Source organism: Stigmatopora nigra, chromosome 22 (assembly GCF_051989575.1).
Source record: "Stigmatopora nigra isolate UIUO_SnigA chromosome 22, RoL_Snig_1.1, whole genome shotgun sequence".
Lineage (NCBI taxonomy): Eukaryota > Metazoa > Chordata > Actinopteri > Syngnathiformes > Syngnathidae > Stigmatopora > Stigmatopora nigra.
The window spans coordinates 7,122,998-7,136,527 of record NC_135529.1 but is presented as its reverse complement, the minus strand read 5'-3'; the positions used below and the strand labels follow the sequence as shown (position 1 = coordinate 7,136,527).

The window sequence follows — 13,530 nt, the reverse complement described above, 5'->3', positions numbered from 1 at the left end:
TCCAACTTGCCATTACTCATCCAAATTGTGTTCTTTGTTCATACAAAATCAATATTTTAACTCATTTGTCTATTGTTGGATTTACAGCCAGCGAGTTATATGATTTTTTTGAAAGATACTAGTCTGACTGCTGAAAATAGTGTATGTGCCAGAAAGCAAGGCATGAAATTAATGACTCAGTACCACTGTTCCCCACTGACATATTACCCTTGCATGCATTTGAAATTTCGTGCAAGCAATAAACTGCTGCAAAATGCAAATTGAATTTAAAGTCAGTGTTTTGTTCGAAAGGGCCAAAAGAAGCAAATCAATTACTTTCCACATGATGGCGCAAATGACATTTAGACTGCAACGTCATCTCAAATCAGAGCTTTACCTCAATTTGATATTATGATTTCACACAGATTTTTCTTGCATACCTTCATTAATTTTGTGTGCAAACGACAAAAATAATGGTCATCATGACAAATATGATGATGATCATGACTTGGATTTTCTCACTATTATTTGCATTAACTACATTACAATATTCAATTTTGCCACAAATATGAATTATAGTATAAATAGTATGTGTGCTTTTATTAATGAGACAGCACATGTCTCTTTGTTTAAAACTTTTCTGTAGACCCAAGTTGAAGGCAAACTAGCTCCTCCCAATCGGAGAACAGACAACCTCTACTCCATCCACCCGGTCATTCACTGTATGATCCTCCTGCGTGAAATGGAGCTGAATTAGGGGCCCTTCACTTTACGGGCACTTAAAGGCTGAATGCACTGACCGGCGGTTTGTATTGCGTCTCAAGGTTCACGGCTGGACTCACTGGAGAGATGATGTGGAGATCCACCAATTTGTTGGTATGTCTACTGGTCCTGTGTAAGGATGTGACCTCACAGAGCAAGGTAAGAGAAGATGGAATGAAACAAATGACAAATAATACTTAAAAATCTGTGTGCTATTCTATCAAAAAGTTGGTGTTGTTTCATGAGTCTAGTTATTTGTTATTCTTTTTAAACAAGTATCAAATTAGATTGGAATAGTTCTTCATTTTGAGGAATTCCTTTACAATGGGCACATCAAACAAGAAGTCTGCAGACACTATACCACTTGATTGAATGGCCCTTCTTTGTAAAACAGTAATATTTAGCCAACCTTAACAGCCTAGGACAAGAGAAAAGATCAATCAACAATTGTATCCTATTTTATAACTGTTAAGTTGTATCCATATTTCCAGTATATAATCTAAGGGGTTATTCCTAATTGAAAACTCAAATGCAAGTCTCTATAAAAACAGATTCCAAAGAGCTTGCTTTTTTTTATAATACATTTTAAGCATAAAATAGTTTGTTTGCCACTATGAAGTAGTTTATTGAAGCAAAAATACTTGTAACAATGGTCATGTGCAGGCTTCACACCATACCATGAGGGAGGAGTGTTTACCAAACATGAGGTACAACATCACAAAATCACCCATCTATGCCCAAGTATGGTGCATGACTGTCTGCTCTAAATACAACCAAAGGGGGGGTATGGAGATCGTTGCAGAGTAAAGCTGCCTTATAGAAAGTAAGTAAGGAGTTGTTGCTGACGGATCAGTCCTAATTAAAGAGGAAAACAGGGGAACAGCTGGAGGACAAAAAATAAACAGCACCAAGTTTTCTATCAAAGTCCACGTTTAGTCACCATAAAAAAAATCCAATTCTGAACATATTTGCTGTCTGTTTGGGAGCTATAAAGTAAAAATACTGAACTTGCTGAGGAATATTCTGCTTTAAACTACAACCTGATGGCTTCTCCAATGTAAACTACTTCGAACAGGTGGATGTCGTACGTCGAGACATGTAAGAAGCAGCATAGTGACACATGATATCAAGACAGCTGCAAAAGAATAGGGAAAAATGGATGTATGTATGTTCATTTGTATGTTATGCTTTTATATAGGATGTCATATTCTATATTTCCTCCAATGTCTGTATTTTTGAAGAGTCATCTTCTAAAGCCAAATTGGTACCAGAGACAAAAACCAAAAACAAAGCCCTTTCAGAAGAGGCTGGGGTAAATTGAGGGCACCAACCAAATGGCGTGGGAAACACAACGGGCACCTGCTTCATGTTTTGGTCATAAACAAACCAAAAGACAATCCGTGCGAGGTCAGGGGTGAGTGGCTACAAAAAGGAGCAGTTGCTCAGTGTACTATGTCCAGTGCTTGGCACAGTGGCAAATACTTGGCATGACTAAATGAATTTTACAAGTCTCTTGTTTTTCAAATCACTGCCAACATTTGCATGAATGGCTGTTTGGGCATTCCACCATTTCACTAAGGGATTGAACCCCTGTTGATTTAGAGTAAGCATTCTGAAGTATTGTAAAAGAGGACTAACAAAGTGTCATTTATCTTTGACCAAAAGACAATGGCTTTTTTTTCGCACTACATCCGCAGTAAATTAGTGGATCTGTATGATCAGTGTTAAAAATACACAATTGCAATTTGCCCTTGTAGGTACACTCATTGTGAGTTCACACAACAATTGCAGTTTACCCTTTTAAAGATACAGTAATTGTTACTTTAGATTTATCAAAGGGGGGGGGGGGGGGGGTTAGCAGTGAATCTTGGTGTTAATCCTGATATACCAAATGCGGCTGGGGGTTCTGCTTGTACTACTGTCTCCATGCCTCCAAATTCCCAGGCTGACTTCAAGGCCTATATCCCACCTCAGGTTATTAGTCAGTCAGTGAACCAAGGAAAATCTGTGCAAATGGCTGATGGCCTGTGCAAAACAGACAAAATAGTTTTGCCACAGAGATTGGAGAAGATAAACAAACTAACAAACCCTCTCTACCGTTAGATTACATTGAGTTACGGTGCTGTCTTTGTGGATGTAATGAGGAAAGAAAGCCTATAGGAGCAAGAAAAACACATAGTTGGTTCTTCTATTCCACATGAAAAATCCCATGGCATCTCCTTTTGACATCTTTGTGGATCTTGGAACCGAGCCACTCGGCTCAGCTTGCACAATGCAAATGGGAGTGAGTATGTGAATGAGAAAGATTGGGTCATCATTAGAGCATCTAGAATAGATTCTAGATATATTCTGCAAGCGCTTACATTGTACATGGACGATTAGAGCAATCATTTCGATCTTTTTTGTCATTTTTGGCTTGAAAATCAACCACACCAATCAATTTAATACATATTAATATACATTTTAGGAAAGACAGAGTGGATAAATCCAAATGATCTATAAACATGTACATCGGTAAACCATATCCAGCACCGTATATTGACTCTAGTTTGAAATTAGCAATTGTACAACACTAAAATTATATAGAAAGTCCTTGAACTACTTATATGTTTCATATATTTTGAATTACCTGCTATATTAGGTTATTTAGGGAGAAATACCTATTAGGAATTCAATTTTAACTAAGATTACCAGTTCAGTGTTTTATGACGTAGTTATTTGTGTCTGTATTGTTTGACATAACAATGTACTGTGATGAGTAAAGACTTCAGAGTATCTGGACATTCAAAGAGCAGCAGGAATGTAGATATGTACTCTCAAATGCAGTAAGGGCTTGATATTCTTTGTGTTTCGCCAATTAGCATCCAAGTGCCGATGACTTGATTTATAGCTTTGTCTTGGCTATTCTTCTTGAGGATCTGCTTTAAAAAAAAAATGTCAGAAAGAAAATTTGGCATGGATTTTTTCCTTTAACAAGTGTTCAAGGTCTAGGAAGTGGCACTTTAAAGTTATGTTCTTTTAAGTTGAACTGCTGTACTAGTAACTTAGTGAAATGTTATTTCATAGCCAGTTTTGTGGGTAAAGTGGTCCTAAGAAAACACTTGTGTTTAAACAAAGCTGCACCATACGGAGGAGCATTTGAGGTTTGACACAGGACAACGCCGCAGCCTGCTCGCCTTTAACGTACCATTGTGCAGTTAATTACTTGCTGGCAAAGCACTAAAGGCTGGACATGCTTGTTTATATGAGCACAGTTATGCATACAATAGGGCCACACAACTGAAACACTAAAGCCTGCAAAAGCTTTTTAATGCAGCATCTATTGTATAGCACATCTTATGGGTTTTTTTTAACCCTGGGTGCAATTGGAGGTTGATTTCATCATTGCCAGAAATTGTTCTAATAAAGCTTGCTGTGGCTCGCATGCATTTTTTTTTCTTTCCACCCATTGTGTCGTGTTACTTTGGGTTTTAGCCCTGTTATTTTGGAAGTTTAAAAAAAATGTAAATGGTATTTTTCAAAACAAGTTGCATAATTGAACATAATACCCATTATATTGCAACTTTACTGCAGGTTAGTGAAACAAAAATTAACATTTTTTCATTATTATTATTTTTTAGAAAGGGCATTAATGAAGTTGAAGTGCTGTTATTGACGGAAATTCTTGAGAACCTACAAGCAAGCAGACCTTTAGGAGTCTAAGTTGAGACCAAGACCCTTCAAATGTGGTCTCAACTCGCGAGAGTCTTGGTCTTGTCTGGCTGGTAGGGGAAAGAGAGGGGTATAATCCAAGCTTTTTACATTTAATCGACAATAATACCTATTTGAACCACCTGCTGAGGAAGGAGGTTGATAATGTTTCCATTTAGAGGGTGAGTCGTCTGGCTAACAGGGTGACAAAGGCAAAAGCAGTCTGCACGAAACAAAGAAGTTTAAACTGCTAATCCACTCTTGTTTTCATGTGGTTGTAGCATTTGTCAACCTGCTGTGTTTTCACTTGACATGGGTCAGGTTAGGTCTGCTTTTGCACACAGGAGTCCTGCTCTGCTTCAGACGTACCCCTCCTCCTCGCTATCCGTACAGTAATGGATGGAAGGCAAGTCACCCCCGCTAAACACCTTCCCCCATCACTCACCCTGCATTCCTTCACTAATGAGCCCCCAACACCACCAATCATCAGCCCCCTCCACTACTTTCTCCGCAAAGTTTGCTGCCAAAGCCAGTGCAAAGACCAAGCATCCAACAATTTTGCTACATTTCTTTACATATTTAGTTGCTTTTTTTAATACTTTAATTCTCTGTCTTACAAATCGAAAATAAAATATTACAAAATAGATAAGAAATGACCATAAATGAAGAAAACTAGAGTCCAAAACTTGACATGACAGAGAAAAACGGAAAGAACGGAAAAATGAGTACCCAATAATTAGTTCGTAACAGCTTTGGGACCAAAGACAACAAAAATTTAGTTCTGCTGTGTTATTATTCATGCTTGTCATCAGGACTGCAAATCAAATCCTAATATTGCCTAGTCTGTGTGGTCTGCCTGCCTGTTTATGACAACATCATCCATTAAATGATCTATTAACTTTAGTTGTTGTTCTTGTTCTTACAAATTTGCCTCAGTTGTCACTGTTCAAACAGAATGAAGAAATCGGTTTTATTCATTTGATTGGGTGTGTTCACTTTGGGCAGACTTACATTACTTGTTTTTAGTTTTTTTTTTTAAGCAAGCTATCATTCTTTGGACAATTTTCCCCTCCTTGCCTTTATATTGTCGGTTTAAAAAATAACAATAGTTAATACAGAAGCAATACAATTCAGTCTATGGGTGGTACAACTTGCCAATAGGAGAAGGAATAACACTGATATAGTAAAGTTATCCAAGTATAATCAGTTTTTTGTTTTGTTATGTTTTTGTATTTTTCCTTTTGGCATGGACTAGAGGTTAGTGGCTTAATACTTGGAAATTGCAATCACCATAATTAATTTTGATGTATTTGGACAGTGTACTATATACATAAGAGGTTATTATTGAACTAGTCATGCACTGCTGTGAAGGATTCCGGGATCGTTTGTATACTTTGGTATTTGTGTTGCATTCCATGATGCTGAATTTAAGTAGTTTCACTTTACAAAGAAAATAAATGATTTATTCATGCTTTCAGATATTTGGAGAGACGGAGCCTGTCCGCATGGTGTCCGAGGGCTCCGACTGTCGCTGTAAATGCATCATGCGACCTTTGAGCCGGGATGCCTGCATGCGACTGCGCAGCGGCAGTGTACGCGTGGAGGATTTTTATACAGTGGAAACAGTCAGCTCGGGATCTGACTGTAAGTGTTCCTGTACTGCGCCACCGTCCTCCCTCAACCCTTGCGAGAATGAGTGGAAGATGGAGAAGCTAAAGAAACAGGCCCCTGAGTTATTAAAGGTCAGTTGATGAAGTTAAGCCCCCCAACATTGAAAATGATTAAATAAAGCAGATCTATGTCAGTAGATGGTCATTAAAGCATATTTACTCATAGTAATGTATTTCGGTGCACTTAAGCTGATATATGTGTCAAACTCAGATGTGCAGATTACATTAAGTTGTCAAGGCAAAATGATTAACAGTTGTTATGCTTTCATGGGCTCAACCACCAGCTCCAATCTATGGTGGACCTCCTGGAGGGAACCCTTTACAGCATGGATCTAATGAAAGTCCATTCATATATTAACAAGGTGGTGTCGCAGATGAACACCCTGGAAGAGGTAGACAATATCCCTTTGTCACACTATTCAAAATACCTAAAAACTGTGAATAATCAAGTAAGTTGGATGTTACATTTTGCAGACAATCAAGACAAACCTTACGCGAGAGAATGATTTCGTCCGTGACAGCATGACGAGCCTCACCAACCAGTTTAAAAGATATGAAAATTACTCCAACATCATGATGAGCATCAAGAAAGAAATCTCCGGTCTCAGTCTACAGCTGCTTCAGAAAGACTCTTCTGACACTAAACCGCAGGTGAGAAAAATTCTGTCAAGTCTTGTTTTGCAATCGTTTCCAGTGTTAAGTTGATTGTATATGGTATTAACAAGATCTTAAATTTGATTTTTCCAGCATAATCATGATGAAAAATCCAAGATGGCCGTGAAGCCGCCTAACAAAAAGCCCCCGGCACCTAAACCGCCTCCCAAACCCAAAGAAAAAGTCATAAAGCCCAAGAAGGAGGTCACCAAACCCGTGAAAGCAATGAAGCCTGATCCTACGGCCAAACCCAAGGTGGTTGGCCACCAGCCAGGTGTGATCCGAGGCATTACTTATTACAAGGCTGCCAAGTCTGATGAGGACGAAGTCAGAGGAGGTGAGACTTTTCATCTTGAAAGTTTCATTTTCCACATATGTGCAGCACTTCATTGAACGCAAACCTCTCAGAGCTAAAACAAACATTGATCGTCGAGTTTATGTTTACTTCTTCCTCCTGTCCTTGTGCAATCATCTGTGCGTGATTCGCCGTGAGCGTTGGAATTGATCCAAATGAGTTTTTCCAGCAATTTCATTTGACCCCACTTGAAGCTTTGTTGAATCAGCCAGCAGCCGTGCAATTAAGCATTATTTGACAGTCACTCAGAGTAGCAGCTTAAACATTTTATGAGCATGTTCTCCAAATTCTAAACTTAACTAAAACACAAGATCCGTGATTTTTTTTCTTTTTTAACTAAGCGGTGGAGACCGCGGGTTAGAATGCCGCTGTGCGTTCAGGGAGCAGGAAATCCAAATCTTTTATTGACAAAATACATGGCGCAAATGGAATGCTGTGTCAATGGAGCGCTGCCATGGCCATGACATGCCTCGGCTCTGCTCTTCACAACAATGTCCGGGGACCCTCACCAACACTGAGAAAACATTTCCTGACTCCTTCCAATCCTCTTTAAGTCTAGTTGAGTGAATAGGTATGCTGCGTTTGCACAGGGCACACGCACATAACGCTGTCAGAGCGGGTGTTCTGCCATCAATGTGAGCCTCAAAGTGCTCAGTCATCCCTTTCAAATCATTGAAAACGTTGGCTCCATATTTGAAGTGGCTAACAAAGAGCTGGACCCCTCTTTAAAAGAATACCTTTATTTATCCTCAGGAGGTTAAAGAGCGTTAAATGTCGTAGAGGATATTTCAAACACTTACTCCCATTTTGGATGAAAGCTGCCAAGTGTTTCCAAAGTTGTCTGTTGATGACCACAGTGCCACCACAACAGCTGGGATTCAACATTTGTTCTGGGGCGTTGTTGAAGCAAGGTTTTAGATCCTGTATAAATTACGCCTGCAAAAATTCCCATACATTCATTCGGAATTTACTCTCTCAGGACATGGAATTGAGCAATCCAATCAATGCACAGTTATTCAAGAGCGATATAAAAGTAACAACACATCTATCCATCAAAAGAGAATGGAAAGTCTGAAAAAAAACTATGAATGAAATGTTAAACACATTATACTTCATAATATTTGGAAAATGATTGACAAAACACTTGTGCAAGTAAGACATGGATTAAATCAGTATTATGTAATTGTATATTTATACAACCTTACAGCAATAAGTAAGCCCTTCATGTGGATCGTAATGTTCACTTTGTGTTGAATGGGTTGGAGAGAGGTGTTTATTTATTTTAGTGGCAATGGAGGCTGTAATTTGTGGTGCTATATATATATCAGCACTACAAATTATAACTGCCCACGAATGGGATCAACATCGGTCAAAATCCAGCTGGGGATAGTTATTCCAGGACCTCTGCTCCCAATTGCTCCCACCATCTCTAAAAAAGAGAAAGGGGCGGAGAAAATGTTCATATTATACTACACTGTTTACTCATTTCTATTGCATTTCCCTATCATCATTATGGAACTCTTGTCAAATTGTAAATTGTGTTGTGAGCACAAATACATCACTAGTTTAAATGGAATTAGTCAAATGCCAAACAACAACAATTATGACAAATGTTATGACAGGCCTGAAGAATAAGGACTTTTACTACTTTTACATCCAAAATGGAGACCGAGACAAAAAGTACAAAAAAAACTTATCCATGATAATAACAGCCAGATATTTAAAGGAATCACTGTAACTTGCCAACATCTAAGTAAAGTACTAGTCTACAGTACAGTAACCCAAAACACCAACAAGACAGATATCTGCAGCAGGACCATAATCTGTAATTACTACTTGTTCACATGTTGTCAGGTCCCCAAAATCTGACCAACCAATGTCTCTGCTTCTTCTCAGACAACCTGGCCAAAACATACCCACGGCATCATGTCACCGAAACCCAATCTGAAGACGGCGGAGCTGAAATGGTTCTCGAAACAATGGACTCGTCACGTCCACAGGCTACTGCTGCCAATCCATTTACTAGCATCATAACTCCTCCCACCACTAAGACAGCTGCCATCAATCCAACCACTACCATTGCACCAACCCCAACAATCCCCGCCGGCCAAGGTACAGCAGCGACAGAGAGGCCTGCTCCTACTATTGTACTGCTGCTGGACAACAGCAACAACAACAGTCGACCCACTCTGCACAGAGCAGGTACGAAAACAAATTGCACAGGTTGTTTTGTTGGTTGGAACCAAGCAAAAACCATTCTTCCCCAATATATTTTTACAGGGAAAATCCTTCACTGTGAAGGCACTCTAGCGTCAATCGAACAGCCAGAAAAGCAACACAGCTATGGCCGCAATGAAGGAGCCTGGATGAAGGACCCATTGGCCAAAGATTCGAAGATTTACGTCACAAACTATTACTATGGAAACAATCTGGTGGAGTTTCGCAACCTTGAGAACTTCAAGCAAGGTGTGACTGTCTGGCAATTTTCTTACAACTTCTGAGCATGAATGATGGTGTGATGACTGAAAACAATAATATTTGAAGCAGAAAACATCTTTGCAGTCCTGTAGGAGACAAACCCTCAATAACACCAAAACACTGTGAACCAAAACAAGCACTATCTATAAAACACTGACCCTATTGTTATGACTTGACAAGTGATGTGTGATTGGGTGAAAAACAAGCAAAAGAAGCGATGAGAATTGACTTAAAATCTTCTCATACCTTGCCACCCAGTGTGGGAAGCTGGAGGTACAATGCAAGCAAATTACTCAATTATCAATAAGGAAAAATAAAACTTGCGTTTTGCTATGTTCAGAAAGTAATATCTGTATAAATCTGTGTACATACATTCAGTTGTTGTGTATCATAATTGGTTCTAGACAACCACTGTAAATTAACTTGCTTAATGCAAACAAAACTTGTTTGTTTTAATGCATCCGTTCTTTTGTCAAGTTTAAAAAATACATATATATACATGTAAATGATCAAGAATACAAAAATAATGGATGGTAATTACTGCACGAACTGCTATTCTCTAATAAGACTGAGTGCTTGTTTTGAAGTATAACAAGAACATTGGCTGCCCATTAAAACCATAACAATAGGAGCTTGATTGGATGTAAGGTTAATGGAATTAAGCCCGTTCTGTGCAAGCTCTCTGTGAAACTGCTTAGATCTGAGGAATTCATGTCTTGGTTGTTTCATTGCTCCAGAGGGTGGGAAAATCAACTCCGTCTCCATGCACATCAACCGAGGAATTGGATTACACTCTTTAAAAAAGTTAAGATGATCCGCCTTCATAGGATTTGGCTTGTTGATGTAGATGTGTTTGGACAATGGGCTTTCTAAATTCACTTCCATTCAGAGCATCCTGCAGTGAGGTGAGCTCACAGCTGTGTGCGGATGACTAGCTGGCTTGGTGAGTGGCGCTGATGCCTGCTGCTCTCTGACATGTGCTCTGGCCTTCGCTTCGAGCGGGGCCCAGTAGGAAGGGATTAGCGGTGTGGGTTGGCTCTAGTGATGTGGGTGGTTGGGGTGTTCAATGGCACTGTTTTTGTCCTTGAGCTTTTTAGATGATCAAATTTATATCAATCTTCTTGAGGTTGAAAGGTTAGGAGGGCTTGTAGGAGGTGATTTCAAAAATGACACCAGATGTAGACCATATGTTGGTTCAGAAGTGTATTACTAAGCAAATGTTGGCAGTGTCACATGACACAGTGTCTGTACACAGTCTGGTATTGTACAAACATTGTTATTAGCACCGGAGAGATAACATCATCATACACACAACAGGGAAACATATTAATTACCACAACACATAGGAGGATCATACACTTCCTACACTTCCTGATTCAGTTGACTTTACATTGAGCTCTCAAAATGCTGCACTATATCTACAGTGCCAACAAAAGGGACACAAAGTGAAGTTCCCACAAATGCATTTTTGTGCATGCCCCAAATGTATCCAATTAGATGTCACATGAGCTGGTATTTTGACTTTTGAATTCCCAACTTTTATTAAGCCACATAATTTGGATCACAGCCCTGTTCAGGAGATTAGATCAAGTGTAGCAATTCCCACAGGTGGATAAAAATGCTGTATTGAGTGTTTTGTTATAATAAATACCAGTTTGTGATTTGGTGAAAAGCAACTCATTTGGACCAGAAAACTAACAAGGATAGATGCAAAAACATCCCAAAACCAGTTTGTCTGATATATTATGACTTTGAATCCAAGAGTTGTTCTTCCTAATTGTCTTGTTTCCATGACAAATAGTGGATATGAAACTAATGTGCAATTTTCCTGCCATAGGACGATGGAGCAATCTTTTCAAACTTCCTTACAATTGGATCGGCACTGGTCACGTGGTCTACAATGGCGCCTTCTACTACAATAGAGCCTTCACAAAGAACATTATCAAGTATGACCTGAAGATGCGATACGTGGCCGCCTGGACGCTCTTGCATGACGTGGTTTATGAGGACACCACTCCATGGAAATGGAGAGGTCACTCTGATATTGACTTTGCGGTGGATGAAAGTGGACTGTGGGTGATCTATCCCGCCATGGACTACGACTACAACCAACAGGAAGTCATCGTCCTTAGTAAACTTGACCCGGGAGATCTGTCCTTGAAAAAAGAGACAACCTGGAGGACAGGTCTCAAGAGGAACTCTTACGGAAATTGTTTCATCATCTGCGGTGTCTTGTATGCTGTCAATGTGTACAACCAGAAGGAAGGGGAGGTCCGTTATGCTTATGACACCCATACCAACACAGAGGCCACCCCACGTTTGGTCTTTACCAATGAGTACTCATTCACAACGCAAATTGATTATAACCCCAAGGAGAAGGTTTTGTATGCCTGGGACAATGGCCATCAGCTCACATATCGACTCCACTTTGTCGACCAGTGAGAGCAGCGATAAGTACAGTATACCACCGTAAGACAACAGCATATACCTGCTGTTATGGACCAGAAGTGATCAGAATATGATAGCTACTTTGTCCCAAGAAGACCACTCCCAGTAACAATGCATGTTAATAAACCGCTGACCTCACTATGGATTGGACAAAGACTATGGACATAATCTTACAGGTTGAGTTGAAGGTCAATAGGCAGAGCTTATGTACGTAGATACAATATACGTATTTTGTTCATCCAAGAAATGTCAGCAGGCTGGCTAACTATTTGAGTTGTTGTAGACAGATAGGGAAAATCAAGTATTATTTTTTAACCCTGAACGAAATAAAACCCAAAAATTATCCCTTCACATTTGGTTTGATGTTCAGTGCATGAAATACCAACTATACCATTATTTGTCAAAAACATACGGTTTTGCTTCACTTTTAGGAAGAACATTTTCTTCAGTTTCATATGAATTGAGTCACAATTGTGGGTTTTTCATCCTATATTAATTGTTAACCAAAGGTTTTTCCAATGTATTTAATGGATTTCTGTCATGAACCACATAAAGGGAATTCAAGGCATGCATTTTCATAGTTTCAACTGCGTCAGAGCTTTTTTAGATGAGACTGGAGAGTTGAGAAGTCTTGAGGTAAAGACTAACCACAGCTAAAGGGATAAAGTAAAACGTTTTTACGCGGGCATTAAAAAGCAACCAAAAATGGCCAGTTACAAAGCAAGTACGTGCAATTAGGATGCAAGAATTTTTCATGAAATAATTTCTAATACCAAAACACTGCAAAATATTGTGGTTCTAAATGATTTTTTTAAAAAGCGCTGTGCCGAATATGCATAGCAGCTCACTAAAAAAGCTGGATCAGTCCAATACTTTACAGTCCATTTGGGTCATTTTCTATTTTGAGGAATTCAATTTGAGACTGCTGTTTTGTATGGCCAATTGTAATTCTCGTAGCAATGCTTTGAAATTGAAGCTGTTGTAAGCGTCATCTAAATGGAAAACCTCAGTGAAAGCTGCTTCTTTCTACCCATGCTGTTTAACTCAACCAATAAGATTATTTCTGCTTTCAGATTGCTTGTCCAGCCGAGAGACATGTACCAAAAGTAACAATTGACTTGTATCTTTAAGTCCATCCGATCACAAAGCACTTTGTTCCTAATTCTGCTCCTTTTATTGTATTTCTCACAATGTTTCTTTCTTTCTTTTTCTGTGCTATGGTGCATGTGTTATATTAACTAAACATTTCCAAGGAAAGGTTTTTTTCTTTTTTCTTTCTTTCTAGTGCCAGAATTCATATGATTGTTACTTTAAGCTTTTTTCCCCTTATTTTTGTGTCAAAAAGTGTAGTTGGCTGTGGATGTTTCAGCTTTGTTGATTACATTATATTGTTGTATTAAACAGACAATTTGACGGTATGGGTAAATAATTACATTTCTTTATTTGTCCACATTGTAAAGCAATGTGCAAGATGGACATTAATTATATATACTA

At 39.0% G+C, this 13,530-nt stretch overlaps 1 protein-coding gene across 1 annotated transcript; it reads left to right on the top strand.

The window, feature by feature from the left end:
* Positions 1-707: 707 nt before the first annotated feature.
* Positions 708-13,454, top strand: LOC144215950 (olfactomedin-like protein 2A). The gene is made up of 8 exons (XM_077745179.1): positions 708-900; positions 5,910-6,173; positions 6,386-6,493; positions 6,576-6,752; positions 6,849-7,092; positions 9,007-9,312; positions 9,391-9,576; positions 11,426-13,454. Exons 1-8 carry the CDS (start codon positions 829-831, stop codon positions 12,028-12,030), a joined length of 1,962 nt encoding a protein of 653 aa, XP_077601305.1. The 5' UTR covers positions 708-828; the 3' UTR covers positions 12,031-13,454.
* Positions 13,455-13,530: the final 76 nt, after the last annotated feature.

What these genes read in the sequence shown, in the direction of transcription:
- LOC144215950 (XM_077745179.1), top strand. Translation starts at nt 829, where the DNA reads ATGATGTGGAGATCCACCAATTTGTTGGTATGTCTACTGGTCCTGTGT. An exon ending in AGGCCCCTGAGTTATTAAAG is followed by an intron (nt 6,174 to 6,385) that starts GTCAGTTGATGA and finishes CTCAACCACCAG; the next exon opens with CTCCAATCTATGGTGGACCT. An exon ending in TGAGGACGAAGTCAGAGGAG is followed by an intron (nt 7,093 to 9,006) that starts GTGAGACTTTTC and finishes GCTTCTTCTCAG; the next exon opens with ACAACCTGGCCAAAACATAC.